Source organism: Ostrea edulis, chromosome 1 (assembly GCF_947568905.1).
Source record: "Ostrea edulis chromosome 1, xbOstEdul1.1, whole genome shotgun sequence".
Taxonomy (NCBI): Eukaryota; Metazoa; Mollusca; class Bivalvia; order Ostreida; family Ostreidae; genus Ostrea; species Ostrea edulis.
Window position 1 is genome coordinate 100,840,138 of NC_079164.1, and position 16,585 is coordinate 100,856,722.

Here is a 16,585-nt window from a genome sequence, read left to right on the forward strand (position 1 = left end):
GGACCCATCCTAGAGTCAAAACCCTGGGTTGTAAAATTCACCATTTTTTAACATCCTTTTCTGCTATTCCTAAGTATGCATTTAGATTTTATACAGTATCAGCAAACTTACACATATAAAATTCTATATAGTAAGTTTTGCCCCATCCTGAGGTCAGAACCCCTACCCCGGGGATCATCAAATTTACAATTTTGATGAAGGACTACCTGCTCTTTCAAAATATCTAATAGTTTCAATTTAGTATCAATAACACTAAAGAAGATGTTATTTAAGTGTTTTCCACATGAACACCATATAGTAAGTTTGGTTCTGCCCTGGGGTCAGAACCCCGACCCTGGGGATCATGAAATTTACAATTTTGGTAGAGGCCTTCCTGCTCTACATCACTACATCTAGATTGTCTTAAACGTGCAGTTGTAGAGAAGATTTTTGAAAAAAATAACGCCCCTAAAGCCCCAAGGCTGCAGGAATCCTGAAATTTACAACTTATGCCCCCCTTGTTCCAAAGATGCTTCATACCAAATTTGAAAATAATTGGAATGATAGTTATCTAGAGGTTAAAAATTTCTATTGTTCACACATTTAATAACTGACCATTTAGGCCCCAACCTGATACCAAAACCCTACCCCTACGATCATTAAATTTACAATTTTAATAAAGGACTACCTGCTCTTTCTAAATATTCATTTAGTTTAAATTTAGTATCAATAGCACTAAAGAGGTTAATTGTTTTACACATAAACACTATATACCATGTTTTGCCCCACCCTGAGGTCAAATCCCCAACCCAGGGAGTTATGAAATTTACAATTTTGGTAAAAGATTCCTTGTTCATCATTACTATATACTCACTTTCTCTGCTAGATGTCCAGAAGTGAAGAAAATGTTTTAAAAAATACATAAATTTTAGAGTTTTTACCCCAAAATTAAGGCCCCATAGGGTGGGGGGTGGGGGTCATAGCAATAGGTCGGACGGAGACCAATAGCAATAGGTCACCTGAGTGACTCAGGTGACCTAAAAAAGGAAAACAGAATTTAGTATATCTCTACACATTGCCCAGGAAATGTCCAGTTTTAAAATTTCAGTTGTATCACTTTTTGCATTTTCTTTATTCTTAATATATCAACGGTAATCTACAAATGAAGATGTCTATCGACGCATCAAACAATGCCTCACTTCTAGCCTCGGCCTCAAGTTCTATTTGTGTTAGGAAGTACCCCACCTCCGGTATTCTGAATGATCAAGCACATAAGGACTGCTTCTAGTGTCGTTAACAGTCACAACTATTTTCTATGCATGCTTATCATTTTTAAAAGTGTCAACACTTGGCATCTAGATCTCTTTCGTGTTTGAACAAAATGTAAAAAAAATATAAATTCAGATGATTTTTGACGAGCCTGCACATACATATTTTTTAAATACCAGGTAATATTGTAATTATGTTATACTTGTAAATAGATGCGGCAAATTCATTAACTTGATTACAAATTGCTATGCCCTTATTTCTTGTTTTCTCTGTAAATCATAAAGATCTCGCACATCAAAAAAAAAAAAAATTAAAGAAATCTAGGTAGAGTACAAGATTAATTCTGTCAACCATGAAACTAAGTTTGACAATTGTTGTTAGAATAATTCAACTGTAGCGAAAGTGAAGCAAATGTGTATCTACTCATTCGATAACCACATCTGAAATTTTAGTTTCTTAAGTTAAAGCATTGTAGAGGAAAGTCTGGAAAAGTCAGTTTCCTAAATCAAAGCATGATGAAAACAAGATGTGTTTGTGAGACATTGATGTCCTCGTACAGCAATAAAGTTGACAATGGCCAAGGTTAAAGTTTTTCAAAAGTAGGTCAAACTCCAAGGTCATGAGATCAAAAGTTTTCCTACCTAAAGAAATGTCTTGTCACATGGAATACACATGTAAGGCCTCTCACCAGCCATTCAAAAGTTATGGTGAAGGCTAATGTTTATTGACAAACAGACAGACCAAAATCTATAGCCCCTGAATCTCTAATTGGGGGGAGGGGGGGGGGAGGGGGGGGCATAAAAAGTCTGGAAAACTATGTTGTGACAGAAAAATGGGTGGACAACTAGTAGTTGGATGTCCCCTTCGGCGTTGCTGGTAGGGAACTAATAAACTCTTGATGTAGACTGCTTGTAAAATACTTGTAAGTGTATGTTGGACCGGTGGATAAAATCTAAGAATATAAAATCTAGTCGCCCCATTCTATTCTTGAACATTGAGTGCTCCCTATACTCACCACAACAGTTCCAATGGTAGGCACCGCAATCAAAATGAATGCTGTGTAAATAAAAACAACACAAGGCATTATATCACCGTGTAAATAAACACAATATGAAGCATTACATCACATAGCCAGAGATTAAGAATAATTTGTAACATTAAGTTTGCAGATTAAAATTTTTCTGGACTGTCCACATTTCTAACAAATAACCTGCATTCCTTCAGAAGATGTTTAGCTTTGCAGGAGGGCGAAGGCCATTAATGTGTATATTGTCAATGTTTTTAATACATATTAATTCTGGGAAGATTCGTATGCAATACTTACTGAAAAGTATTCTGAAAATACAGTTGGCGAAGAGGCGTTTCAACTCCATCTTCCTTGAAGCTTCGATATCCTGTCTAAAGAAGTACTCCCACGCCAACAGTTTGATGACTTTGATGCCCTGGATTGCTTCATTGCATTTCTTCACCCTCTTATCAGATTGTGCCTGACAGAACAAAACTTTTCCTCGTAAATTCACTCCACAAATATCAACTTGTACCGTGTAAATTATTCACTCCACAGAATATTAAATTGTATCGTGTAAATTATTCACTCCACAGAATATTAAATTGTATCGGGTAAATTATTCACTCCACAGAAGATTAAATTGCATCGTGTAAATTATTCACTCCACAGAATATTAAATTGTATTGTTTAAATTCACTAAATTGAAGAAAAAAACCCATTAACTTGTTTTCTTTAAATTCACTAAACTGAACAAAATATCATTTTGTAACATTTTAAAAATTCACTAAACTGAACAAAACATTGACTTGGATTGTGTGAATTTTAATCTTCCAATACTTATCACTATTTGCAAACTAACTTCTCAGAATCCACACTAAAATGCTGAGACTACCCAAACACTCAGTTTAAATGTTTATCAGATAACTTTTTCTATAGAACATGTAGAAAAGTCTCCTTACTGGATAAAGTTCTACATGGTTTAATGCCAGATTATTTAAATCTTTTTAATCTTGAATACCATGAATGATGTCGAAGTGATTCGGAAGTCCCAGGCACTTATTCTTTAAGTATTTTACCCTCAATATCTCTTAAGTTTTTTCTGGATCCCATCTATTTCAAGATAACGAGGTTTGACTGTATATCATTATCATAAAATACCTGTATCATTAATACTTGTCTTCAAAAATTTCATTCGCAATAACCTCATTTTCACATCAAGATAACTTCATAATTTTTTGTAAAAATGAAGTTTTTGCAAATAAAGAGTGTGTTACAGTACACTGTATCATTATTCTGTCAGCTAGTGTAAACATGACATTTGTGTCAGCTAGTGTACACATGACATTTGTGTCAGCTAGTGTAAACATGACATTTGTGTCAACCTGTCAGCTAGTGTACACATGACATTTGTGTCATCCTGTCAGCTAGTGTACACATAACATTTGTGTCATCCTGTCAGCTAGTGTAGAAATGTAAACATGACATTTTTGTCATCTTGTAAACTAGTGTAAGCATGATATTTGTGTCATCCTATCAGCTAGTGTAAACATTCCATTCCTTTATTTCTCACATTATTACCAATGTGAGATCAACTTTACCCATGTGAGACAATCACATGAGATTTTTCTGTTGTGACGTCATTGATTGTGAGGCTATATATTTTCTATGATTTATATTACACGGTGAGGTAAATATCTTGTATTAATATCCTTAATTTTGATTTGATGTAGCTTTCTGGTGGACAACCTTGGATTTTTTGGTTTGCGCTTACTGTGTAAGCCATTTTCGGCTTCGCTCTTTCTGTCCCTCCAACAAGTTTTTGTATTGAAGTTCAAATGAGGATTTTGATAATTTTGAATTTTCTCAAATCTCCTGAATTTATGTAGGTAAACTGTGAGAAAAATAATCCTTCATTATTTACTTGTGTGGGATAGGAAAATTCCACCTCTGGAACAAAATTCAGTCTAGAACTCAACAAAGCCTCGTCCAAGACAGCGAATCTTGTCCTCTCAGTGGAATTTCCTTATCCCAAACTTGTAGTAATGAAGGATTCTATAAATCCTCCTGTCAGCTAGTGTAAACATACCATGACTTTTTTCTGCATGTTGGACATGCCCTTTCCTACGAAGTACTGAAGGGGGCCGGACATTACCACCACTGATCCACCAATCAGAGCAGTCCAACCCATCTTCATGTACATCAGTACCAGCCCTATAATAACCTGAAACATCAAAAGCATAATGATTATCAAGTCCAACTATAAGACTTAAAATATCCATAAATCTGAAAATTTTGGCACATCCCCCCCCCAATTCTTTTTTCACCCAATTCTGATATGTAGTCAAAAGACATAGTTACAGAACATTCTTTGGTTGTAAAACTTCGTAAATTATCACATTGCTGCTAAATGACATAACAGCTATTACAAAGAATTTATTCTAAGAAATAAGGGCTTTCTTTTGTTCTTCGTAAATAATGCTTAAAGATTTACCTGTAGATAAATTCAAAATATTAAAGCAGATTTAGAGTAATTAATTCATAAAAAATTAAATTTTTATTTCTATTTAGATTGTGCACATCTCGCAGAAGATAAATTTCAGATTGTGCCTCTCCCACAAAAGACAAATTCTAGATTGAGCACATCTCAAAAAAGACAATTTCTAGATTGAGTACATCTCACAAAAGATAAATTCTAGATTGAGCACATCTCAAAAAGACAAATTCTAAATTGAGCACATCTCACAAAAGATAAATTCTAGATTGAGCACATCTCACAAAAGATAAATTTTCGAAATTGCGTGTCTCACCGTCAATGGCACACTCCACACGTAATGAATAAAGAAAAAGAGAAGCATCATATTGGTTGCATCCTGGGACATATGATTCAGGATCTGACCCATCGTCATCTTCCCAGAATTAATGACCAGTCCGGAAATGTGAAGACCCTTGTTGTACACCATCGCCTGCAATCAAAGAATCCGCCAAACCATTAAACAGTCAATATCACGGCTGGGTTTTTTTTTTTTACTGCTTGTTGTCTAGTTTAAATCTTAGATAGCAGATTCTATTCAATACATTTTTAAAAAATGTTTTTTATGCAAAAGTTGATCAAACTTCAGAATGACAAATGAATAACAACTCCATCTAAAAAACAATATGGGCAATGGGCCACCATACAAGTTACTTGCAATGAATTTATGAGCTACAATTCAAGTTCCTTGCTATGAACCTAAGCGTCACAATGAGTTTTTGTTAATATGTGAATATGTGTCACAATGTGTTTTTGTGATGTAAATCCGTGTCGCGTGTTTTGTATGTGAATATGTGTCACAATGTGTTTTTGTGATGTGAATCTGTGTCACAACGTGTTTTTGTTATGTGAATCTATACGTGTCACAATGTGTTTTTGTGATGTGAATCTTTGTACCACAATGTATTTTTGTGATGTGAATCTATGTGTCACAATGTGGTTTTATTGTTGTGAATCTATGTGTCACAATGTGTTTTTGTTAAGTGAATCTTTGTACCACAATGTGTTTTTGTGATGTGAATCTATGTGTCACAATGTGTTTTTGTGATGTGAATCTATGTGTCACAATGTGTTTTTATGATGTGAATCTATGTCACAATGTGTTTTTGTGATGTGAATCTATGTGTCACAATGTGTTTTTGTGATGTGAATCTATGAGTCACAATGTGTTTTTGTGATGTGAATCTATGTGTCACAATGTGTTTTTATGATGTGAATCTATGTCACAATGTGTTTTTGTGATGTGAATCTATGTGTCACAATGTGTTTTTGTGATGTGAATCTATGAGTCACAATGTGTTTTTATGATGTGAATCTATGTGTCACAATGTGTTTTTGTGATGTGAATCTTTGTACCACAATGTGTTTTTGTTAAGTGAATCTATGTGTCACAATGTGTTTTTATGATGTGAATCTCTGTGTCACAATGTGTTTTTGTGATGTGAATCTTTGTACCACAATGTGTTTTTGTGATGTGAATCTCTGTGTCACAATGTGTTTTTGTGATGTGAATCTATGAGTCACAATGTGTTTTTATGATGTGAATCTATGAGTCACAATGTGTTTTTGTGATGTGAATCTATGTGTCACAATGTGTTTTTGTGATGTGAATCTATGTGTCACAATGTGTTTTTGTTAAGTGAATCTTTGTACCACAATGTGTTTTTGTGATGTGAATCTATGTCACAATGTGTTTTTATGATGTGAATCTATGTGTCACAATGTGGTTTTATTGTTGTGAATCTATGTGTCACAATGTGTTTTTGTGATGTGAATCTATGTCACAATGTGTTTTTATGATGTGAATCTATGTGTCACAATGTGTTTTTATGATGTGAATCTGTGTCACAATGTGTTTTTATGATGTGAATCTATGTGTCACAATGTGTTTTTGTGATGTGAATCTATGTGTCACAATGTGTTTTTGTTAAGTGAATCTTTGTACCACAATGTGTTTTTGTGATGTGAATCTATGTGTCACAATGTGTTTTTATTGTTGTGAATCTATGTGTCACAATGTGTTTTTGTGATGTGAATCTATGTGTCACAATGTGTTTTTGTGATGTGAATCTATGTGTCACAATGTGTTTTTGTGATGTGAATCTATCTGTCACAATGTGTTTTTGTTAAGTGAATCTTTGTACCACAATGTGTTTTTGTGATGTGAATCTATGTGTCACAATGTGTTTTTGTGATGTGAATCTATGTGTCACAATGTGTTTTTGTGATGTGAATCTATGTGTCACAATGTGTTTTTGTGATGTGAATCTATGTGTCACAATGTGTTTTTGTGATGTGAATCTATGTGTCACAATGTGTTTTTGTGATGTGAATCTATGTATCACAATGTGTTTTTGTGATGTGAATCTATGTGTCACAATGTGTTTTTGTGATGTGAATCTATGTGTCACAATGTGTTTTTGTGATGTGAATCTATGTGTCACAATGTGTTTTTGTTAAGTGAATCTTTGTACCACAATGTGTTTTTGTGATGTGAATCTATGTGTCACAATGTGTTTTTGTGATGTGAATCTATGTGTCACAATGTGTTTTTGTTAAGTGAATCTTTGTACCACAATGTGTTTTTGTGATGTGAATCTATGTGTCACAATGTGTTTTTATGATGTGAATCTATGTGTCACAATGTGTTTTTGTTAAGTGAATCTTTGTACCACAATGTGTTTTTGTGATGTGAATCTGTGTCACAATGTGTTTTTGTGATGTGAATCTATGTGTCACAATGTGTTTTTGTGATGTGAATCTATGTGTCACAATGTATTTTTGTGATGTGAATCTATGTGTCACAATGTGGTTTTATTGTTGTGAATCTATGTGTCACAATGTGTTTTTGTTAAGTGAATCTTTGTACCACAATGTGTTTTTGTGATGTGAATCTATGTGTCACAATGTGTTTTTGTGATGTGAATCTATGTGTCACACTGTGTTTTTGTGATGTGAATCTATGTGTCACAATGTATTTTTGTGATGTGAATCTATGTGTCACAATGTGGTTTTATTGTTGTGAATCTATGTGTCATAATGTGTTTTTGTTAAGTGAATCTTTGTACCACAATGTGTTTTTGTGATGTGAATCTATGTGTCACAATGTGTTTTTGTGATGTGAATCTGTGTGTCACAACGTGTTTTTGTTAAGTGAATCTTTGTACCACAATGTGTTTTTGTGATGTGAATCTATGTGTCACAATGTGTTTTTATGATGTGAATCTATGTCACAATGTGTTTTTGTGATGTGAATCTATGTCACAATGTGTTTTTATGATGTGAATCTATGTGTCACAATGTGTTTTTATGATGTGAATCTATGTGTCACAATGTGTTTTTGTGATGTGAATCTATGTGTCACAATGTGTTTTTGTGATGTGAATCTATGTCACAAAGTGTTTTTGTGATGTGAATCTATGTGTCACAATGTGTTTTTGTGATGTGAATCTATGTGACAATGTGTTTTTATGATGTGAATCTATGTGTCACAATGTGTTTTTGTGATGTGAATCTATGTGTCACAATGTGTTTTTGTGATGTGAATCTATGTGTCACAATGTGTTTTTGTGATGTGAATCTATGTATCACAATGTGTTTTTGTGATGTGAATCTATGTGTCACAATGTGTTTTTGTGATGTGAATCTATGTGTCACAATGTGTTTTTGTGATGTGAATCTATGTGTCACAATGTGTTTTTGTTAAGTGAATCTTTGTACCACAATGTGTTTTTGTGATGTGAATCTATGTGTCACAATGTGTTTTTGTGATGTGAATCTATGTGTCACAATGTGTTTTTGTTAAGTGAATCTTTGTACCACAATGTGTTTTTGTGATGTGAATCTATGTGTCACAATGTGTTTTTATGATGTGAATCTATGTGTCACAATGTGTTTTTGTGATGTGAATCTATGTGTCACAACATGTTTTTGTTAAGTGAATCTTTGTACCACAATGTGTTTTTGTGATGTGAATCTATGTGTCACAATGTGTTTTTATGATGTGAATCTATGTCACAATGTGTTTTTGTGATGTGAATCTATGTCACAATGTGTTTTTATGATGTGAATCTATGTGTCACAATGTGTTTTTGTGATGTGAATCTATGTCACAATGTGTTTTTATGATGTGAATCTATGTGTCACAATGTGTTTTTATGATGTGAATCTATGTCACAATGTGTTTTTATGATGTGAATCTATGTGTCACAATGTGTTTTTATGATGTGAATCTGTGTCACAATGTGTTTTTATGATGTGAATCTATGTCACAATGTGTTTTTATGATGTGAATCTATGTGTTACAATGTGATTTTATTGTTGTGAATCTATGTGTCACAATGTGTTTTTATGATGTGAATCTATGTGTCACAATGTGTTTTTATGATGTGAATCTATGTGTCACAATGTGTTTTTATGATGTGAATCTATGTCACAATGTGTTTTTATGATGTGAATCTATGTGTCACAATGTGTTTTTATGATGTGAATCTATGTGTTACAATGTGATTTTATTGTTGTGAATCTATGTGTCACAATGTGTTTTTATGATGTGAATCTATGTCACAATGTGTTTTTATGATGTGAATCTATGTCACAATGTGTTTTTATGATGTGAATCTATGTGTCACAATGTGTTTTTATGATGTGAATCTGTGTCACAATGTGTTTTTATTGTTGTGAATCACTTAAATTAATTTGTATAACTAAAATAGAAATTTAAAAAATCCTAGAGAGAGAGAGAGAAAGAGAGAGAGAGAGAGAGAGAGAGAGAGAGAGAGAGAGAGAGAGAGAGAGAGAGAGAGAGAGAGAGAGAGGAGAAAGAGAGTATATAAACAGGTTGGGAACTACAATTGTTGTACTACAACACATGTACATTGAAAATTTACACTGTATTCAAACCATAATAGATGTATTGGAAAGGTAATGAATGATGAATATAAGAAGTCTTCTAAATTTCTCATTTGCTAAACATAACTAATTAAACCTTCCTAGAAGATAATTCATATGACTAAAACTGCAATTAGTTAATGGGGAAACTTTTTTTTTTTATCATACAATGACTTAAGAGACATGATGGAAGGATATAAAACAATACATGGGTAAATAATATATGGCTATACTACAACAAGCCATTATACAGGAAGTACAATGCACAGGTGCTCTGCACTTCACACGGTCACAATTCATATGATTTACACATGATTTTGTAAGTGTCTAATATTAAAACTGCATACAATGCCTACAGGCCTATTAAAGTGCACTATATGTGTGCTCAATAATTTTTCTTTTTTTAAGTGCTAGATCATCTACAACCATCATTTAAATATCTTTTTGAAATATTGCTAATATAGAAATTATCCAGAAATATTGCTAATATAGAAATTATCCACAAATATTGCCAATATAGAAATTATCTAGTAATATTGCTAATATAGAAATTATCCAGAAATATTGCTAATATAGGAATTATCCAAGAATATTGCAAATATAGAAATTATCTAGAAATATTGCCAATATAGAAATTATCTAGTAACATTGCTAATGTAGAAATTATCAAGAAATATTACTTATATAGAAATTATCCAAAAATATTACTAATACAGAAACTGTCCAGTAATATTACTAATATAGAAATTATCCAGTAATATTACAATATAAAATTTTTCCAGAAATATTGCTAATATAGAAATTATCCAGGAATATTACTAAATTGAAATTATACAATAATATGGCTACTACAGAAATTATCAAGAAATACTGCTTATATAGAAATTATCCAGAAATATTGCTAATACAGAAACCATCCAGGAATATTGCTAATACAGAAACTATCCAGAAATATTGCTAATATAGAAACTATCCAGAAATATTGCTAATATAGAAACTATCCAGTAATATTGCTAATACCAACACCATGCAGTACATTGATGTGCTTTAGATGTTGTACATATGTTTATTGATTGCAAAATGGATGTGATATGAGCCCAAAGGGCCTTAATGCTCACCCGAGTTATTAAACCAAGATTGTTGCTGATGTACAGGAAAATAAATTAGTAGTTATGTCAGAGATGGTGTTTATTTCTATGTAACTTTAAAAATAAAGGGGACGAACTGAAGAAGATATCATTTTCATGATGGTCAACATGCTACAAGATTTGTGAATTCCTCTTTGTCAAAGAAACTTTGCGGTTGGAAGAATGCTTTATTTTACAGATTTTGACAGACTACCCTTGTATTTGGGAGACACTAAAAGCGTGATACTGAAAGAGCTACTTGTTCCCATAGAAACCTAAAGATATACAGTAGAAGTGACTTAGGGGGAATCAAGCTCTGCTTTATGCATACTTAGAAAGCGTACCTGTACAGCTACTTTAAATCTGGCCCCTTCATTAATTGTTATAAATCCATAGAACTGGTGACATGCAGCTTGTACTGTGGTGGTTAATAGAAGTACAACAGCTATCACAAAACCATTGGAGAAAAAATCACCAGTGCTAATGTAGCGAGTATGTAAGTTCTGCAAGGGAAAGGAAAAATACATGTAAAATGGCAGTATAATGCGACATACCTGGATTGTGACCCTAAACTTGGCGGCCTCCACAATGACGAGGTGGTGGTGTTGCTGCCACAGGCTGTTCTGCAGGAGGGTGAGGACGAGGAGTACACCCGCCAAAATGAATCCATTAGAAAAGAATTCACCGGCAGTTACATAATTGTGAATGTCCTGCAAAGCAGTTACTGGGTTTAGCCTGGTACTGGTTTAGTTTTTTGGTTCATGTACACTCAGAAGCAATTAATTTGTACGTAAAGTGAACAAGCACAGAATTCTATATGCCATTTAAATACCCTTCACAGTCTACTTCAGAATGGAAATTTAATTAAGGCACCTGATGAAAATTTTCAACATATTTGAAGTTCAAAATAAATGAAGCTGATCTCTTTTGTGCATTTTGGAAAAACAAATTTTTAATTCATATTCTAATCTAATAAACCTATCCAAACTGGAACTAAAATTAGTTACTAACAGTGACAAATTCATTAGTTTGTCAACATTGTACATGAAAAAAAAAAGATCAACTATATAGTTATAATTAAGTCATATACATCGAGCTAGAGTTATAACTGGTCTTGGAAATATTACGATATTTCGTAAATCTGTTTTTCCGCCATCAAGTTGAAGATAAGACAGTGATCAATGAACAGCAAGATCTCTAGAATTTAATCGTAATTATGATAACACACAATGAGCATATTTCTGGTAAAGAACGGGCCTCATGACACCTATCTGTCTGTATATAAATATGCATTCACTGACCGTGACCACAACTGATGTGTGGAGTATTTCAATATACAGGTAATAATTCTAAAAACAACTTTATTTAAATATTTATATAATTTCAAATTGACCAATGTTTTAAGACCCTCATATGACGTCATAGGTGTTTGCAAAATCTTTAATTAATTAAACTTTTGTACATGACAGAAACATACCGTTTGAATTTATTCAATGGGTAAAATTTAAAAACAATTCAATACCTAAAACAATGGACATTCAATATTTTTGCCATAGAATGTTAAATTGTGATATTGATTGAAGTTGAAAAATCAAAGGGTCTTGTAAAAGTACACATCAAATACACAATAATATGCATAAGTAATTAGTATGAAACGGTTTCAAGTTAAGATTTAAATAATATCTCCTTTTCAGAGAATTAAAACATTCAGAAAATCAGATATTTTGATAAAAAATAAGGATATAAAAAGTCAAAAGCCTTCGTCATCTATCTATATGCAGAGTTATGTATTTTACATCGAAAGATCTGTATCTCTGTGATCCACTTTTTTACACAAGTAACTCATTTTGGTGAGTGTATACTTATTTATCATGGGCAGTGCATATTACCGTATTTTGTGGTGTTGCCATGGTAACAGAAAAATTGCCAAGGGATACCGCAGAAGACGAGTTGTATACGACTACAGCTTGGGAAACATTTGAAACGCCAGAATATGTCAGGCTGCCATTGGTCGGGTTGGTACTTTCTCGGAGCTTGACTTGGGCGTAGGCGTAATTGATGATCAGTTCAATACACCATGGCCCCACAAACTGCACTATGTCCCCAAAAAACCTCAAAATTCCCGCCAAGCAGAGGTTCCTCCAAAACACCTTCAGGTACACTTTGTGGAAATTGAGCTTCTTACCACTCCTCTTACACTTCTCCTACAAACAAGAGATGTCAGACATACAGTGCAGCCAGTAAATAATAAACAACAGACGTCAAATGTGACAGTCACACAGTACAGACAGTAAATAACAAACAACAGACGTCAAATGTGACAGTCACACAGTACAGACAGTAAATAACAAACTACAGACATCAAATGTGACAGTCACACAGTACAGACAGTAAATAATAAACAACAGACGTCAAATGTGACAGTCACACAGTACAGACAGTAAATAACAAACAACAGACGTCAAATGTGACAGTCACACAGTACAGACAGTAAATAACAAACAACAGACGTCAAATGTGACAGTCACACAGTACAGACAGTAAATAACAAACAACAGACATCAAATGTGACAGTCACACAGTACAGACAGTAAATAACAAACTACAGACATCAAATGTGACAGTCACACAGTACAGACAGTAAATAATAAACAACAGACGTCAAATGTGACAGTCACACAGTACAGCCAGTAAATAACAAACAACAGACATCAAATGTGACAGTCACACAGTACAGACAGTAAATAACAAACTACACACATCAAATGTGACAGTCACACAGTACAGACAGTAAATAACAAACTACAGACATCAAATGTGACAGTCACACAGTACAGACAGTAAATAACAAACTACAAACATCAAATGTGACAGTCACACAGTACAGCCAGTAAATAACAAACTACAGATGTCAAATGTGACAGTCACACAGTACAGACAGTAAATAACAAACTACACACATCAAATGTGACAGTCACACAGTACAGCCAGTAAATAACAAACAACAGACATCAAATGTGACAGTCACACAGTACAGACAGTAAATAACAAACAACAGACATCAAATGTGACAGTCACACAGTACAGACAGTAAATAACAAACTACAGACATCAAATGTGACAGTCACACAGTTCAGACAGTAAATAACAAACAACAGACATCAAATGTGACAGTCATACAGTACAGACAGTAAATAACAAACAACAGACATCAAATGTGACAGTCATACAGTACAGACAGTAAATAACAAACTACACACATCAAATGTGACAGTCACACAGTACAGACAGTAAATAACAAACTACAGAAATTCAAATGTGACAGTCACACAGTACAGACAGTAAATAACAAACTACACACATCAAATGTGACAGTCATACAGTACAGACAGTAAATAACAAACAACAGACATCAAATGTGACAGTCATACAGTACAGACAGTAAATAACAAACTACACACATCAAATGTGACAGTCACACAGTACAGACAGTAAATAACAAACTACACACATCAAATGTGACAGTCACACAGTACAGACAGTAAATAACAAACTACACACATCAAATGTGACAGTCACACAGTACAGACAGTAAATAACAAACTACACACATCAAATGTGACAGTCACACAGTACAGACAGTAAATAACAAACTACAGACATCAAATGTGACAGTCACACAGTACAGACAGTAAATAACAAACTACAGATGTCAAATGTGACAGTCACACAGTACAGACAGTAAATAAACTACAGACATCAAATGTGACAGTCATACAGTGCAGCCAGTAAATAACAAACTACACACATCAAATGTGACAGTCATACAGTGCAGCCAGTAAATAACAAACTACAGACGTCAAATGTGACAGTCACACAGTACAGACAGTAAATAATAAACTACAGACGTCAAATGTGACAGTCACACAGTACAGACAGTAAATAACAAACAACAGACATCAAATGTGACAGTCACACAGTACAGACAGTAAATAACAAACTACACACATCAAATGTGACAGTCACACAGTACAGCCAGTAAATAACAAACTACAGACATCAAATGTGACAGTCACACAATACAGACAGTAAATAACAAACTACACACATCAAATGTGACAGTCACACAGTACAGACAGTAAATAACAAACTACACACATCAAATGTGACAGTCACACAGTACAGACAGTAAATAACAAACAACAGACATCAAATGTGACAGTCACACAGTACAGCCAGTAAATAACAAACTACAGACATCAAATGTGAGAGTCACACAGTACAGACAGTAAATAACACACTACACACATCAAATGTGACAGTCACACAGTACAGACAGTAAATAACAAACTACACACATCAAATGTGACAGTCACACAGTACAGCCAGTAAATAACAAACTACAGATGTCAAATGTGACAGTCATACAGTACAGACAGTAAATAACAAACTACACACATCAAATGTGACAGTCACACAGTACAGACAGTAAATAACACACTACACACATCAAATGTGACAGTCATACAGTACAGACAGTAAATAACAAACTACAGACATCAAATGTGACAGTCACACAGTACAGACAGTAAATAACAAACTACACACATCAAATGTGACAGTCACACAGTACAGACAGTAAATAACACACTACACACATCAAATGTGACAGTCACACAGTACAGACAGTAAATAACAAACTACACACATCAAATGTGACAGTCACAAAGTACAGACAGTAAATAACAAACTACACACATCAAATGTGACAGTCACACAGTACAGACAGTAAATAACAAACTACACACATCAAATGTGACAGTCACACAGTACAGACAGTAAATAACACACTACACACATCAAATGTGACAGTCACACAGTACAGACAGTAAATAACACACTCCTACATGAAACAGATATAAATACTGTTTCCAACATGTTTCCCCATCATACTAACTTCAACAATCAGACAATTGTTGTATGGTTACATCTGATTTTACAAGTGAAATAAATCTTGTATTCTATATGCTTCAGTTGTATAAACTTTGACAGAGTGGAGGTGAGAAATCAAACCAGCTCACCAATTTATCTTTAAATACAACCTTAAATCTCAAACTAATTTACTTATAATTCATCTTCAAATACAGTCTTAAATCTCAAACTAACTTACCAATTCATCTTCAAATACAGCCTTAAATCTTTTATATACAGACTCCGTTTGAATATCCTGGAAATAGAAAAAAATAAAATTTAAGAATGATGTAGACGAATTGATTGTTAATGTCTTCACAAAGTGTATTCTGACAGTATATAGACGTGACATTTCTAAGAAAGAGAGACAGAGAGAGAGAGAGAGAGAGAGAGAGAGAGAGAGAGAGAGAGAGAGAGAGAGAGAGATCTATTCAGTAAATAATAATGTGATCATTCCCATATTCAAACCCAGGGCAGCATGCTCACTAACTTTTCTAAGGCATTATCCATTAATATGCCACCGCAGTTCTCCTTCCTTTGTGGATGATCAATTATATATAAACAAAAGTTTACTACTGATACAACCATTATAGAGAAAACTTTCCAGACATCTGATTAACCAAAAAAAAAAAAAAAAAAAAAAAAAGTTGCTCCACTAAAATAACAAACTCATTAAATACCACATCTGATTCAAATATCCGCATCACTAATCTATGGAGATGCATTCAGAGTTATCACCCTTTGCTCCAATGAAACGTAAATTATATTGAAAATGTGGACAGTGAGCATAATATGGGCCCGGACATCGCT

The 16,585-nt window shown here is 33.7% G+C and overlaps 1 protein-coding gene across 6 annotated transcripts in view; it reads right to left on the reverse strand.

Moving 5' to 3' along the window:
- Positions 1-16,585, reverse strand: part of LOC125669878 (ATP-binding cassette sub-family C member 8-like) — a 78,118-nt gene that overhangs the window by 53,323 nt on the left and 8,210 nt on the right. For 4 of the 6 annotated variants that reach the window (XR_008796094.1, XR_008796093.1, XM_056141085.1 and 1 more), the window contains exons 3-9: positions 15,975-16,031; positions 12,694-13,008; positions 11,149-11,307; positions 5,065-5,220; positions 4,344-4,478; positions 2,573-2,735; positions 2,264-2,304 (exon numbers count right to left, since the gene is read on the reverse strand). Coding sequence is in view for 3 of the 6 variants with exons in the window: in XM_056141085.1 (XP_055997060.1) it covers positions 2,264-2,304; positions 2,573-2,735; positions 4,344-4,478; positions 5,065-5,220; positions 11,149-11,307; positions 12,694-13,008; positions 15,975-16,031 (1,026 nt within the window). In the remaining 3 variants the exon portion in view is untranslated. Of the gene's footprint in view, positions 1-2,263; positions 2,305-2,572; positions 2,736-4,343; positions 4,479-5,064; positions 5,221-11,148; positions 11,308-11,358; positions 11,515-12,693; positions 13,009-15,974; positions 16,032-16,585 lie in introns of all 6 variants that reach the window. The other 2 variants (XR_008796095.1, XM_056141088.1) reach the window with 1 other exon arrangement.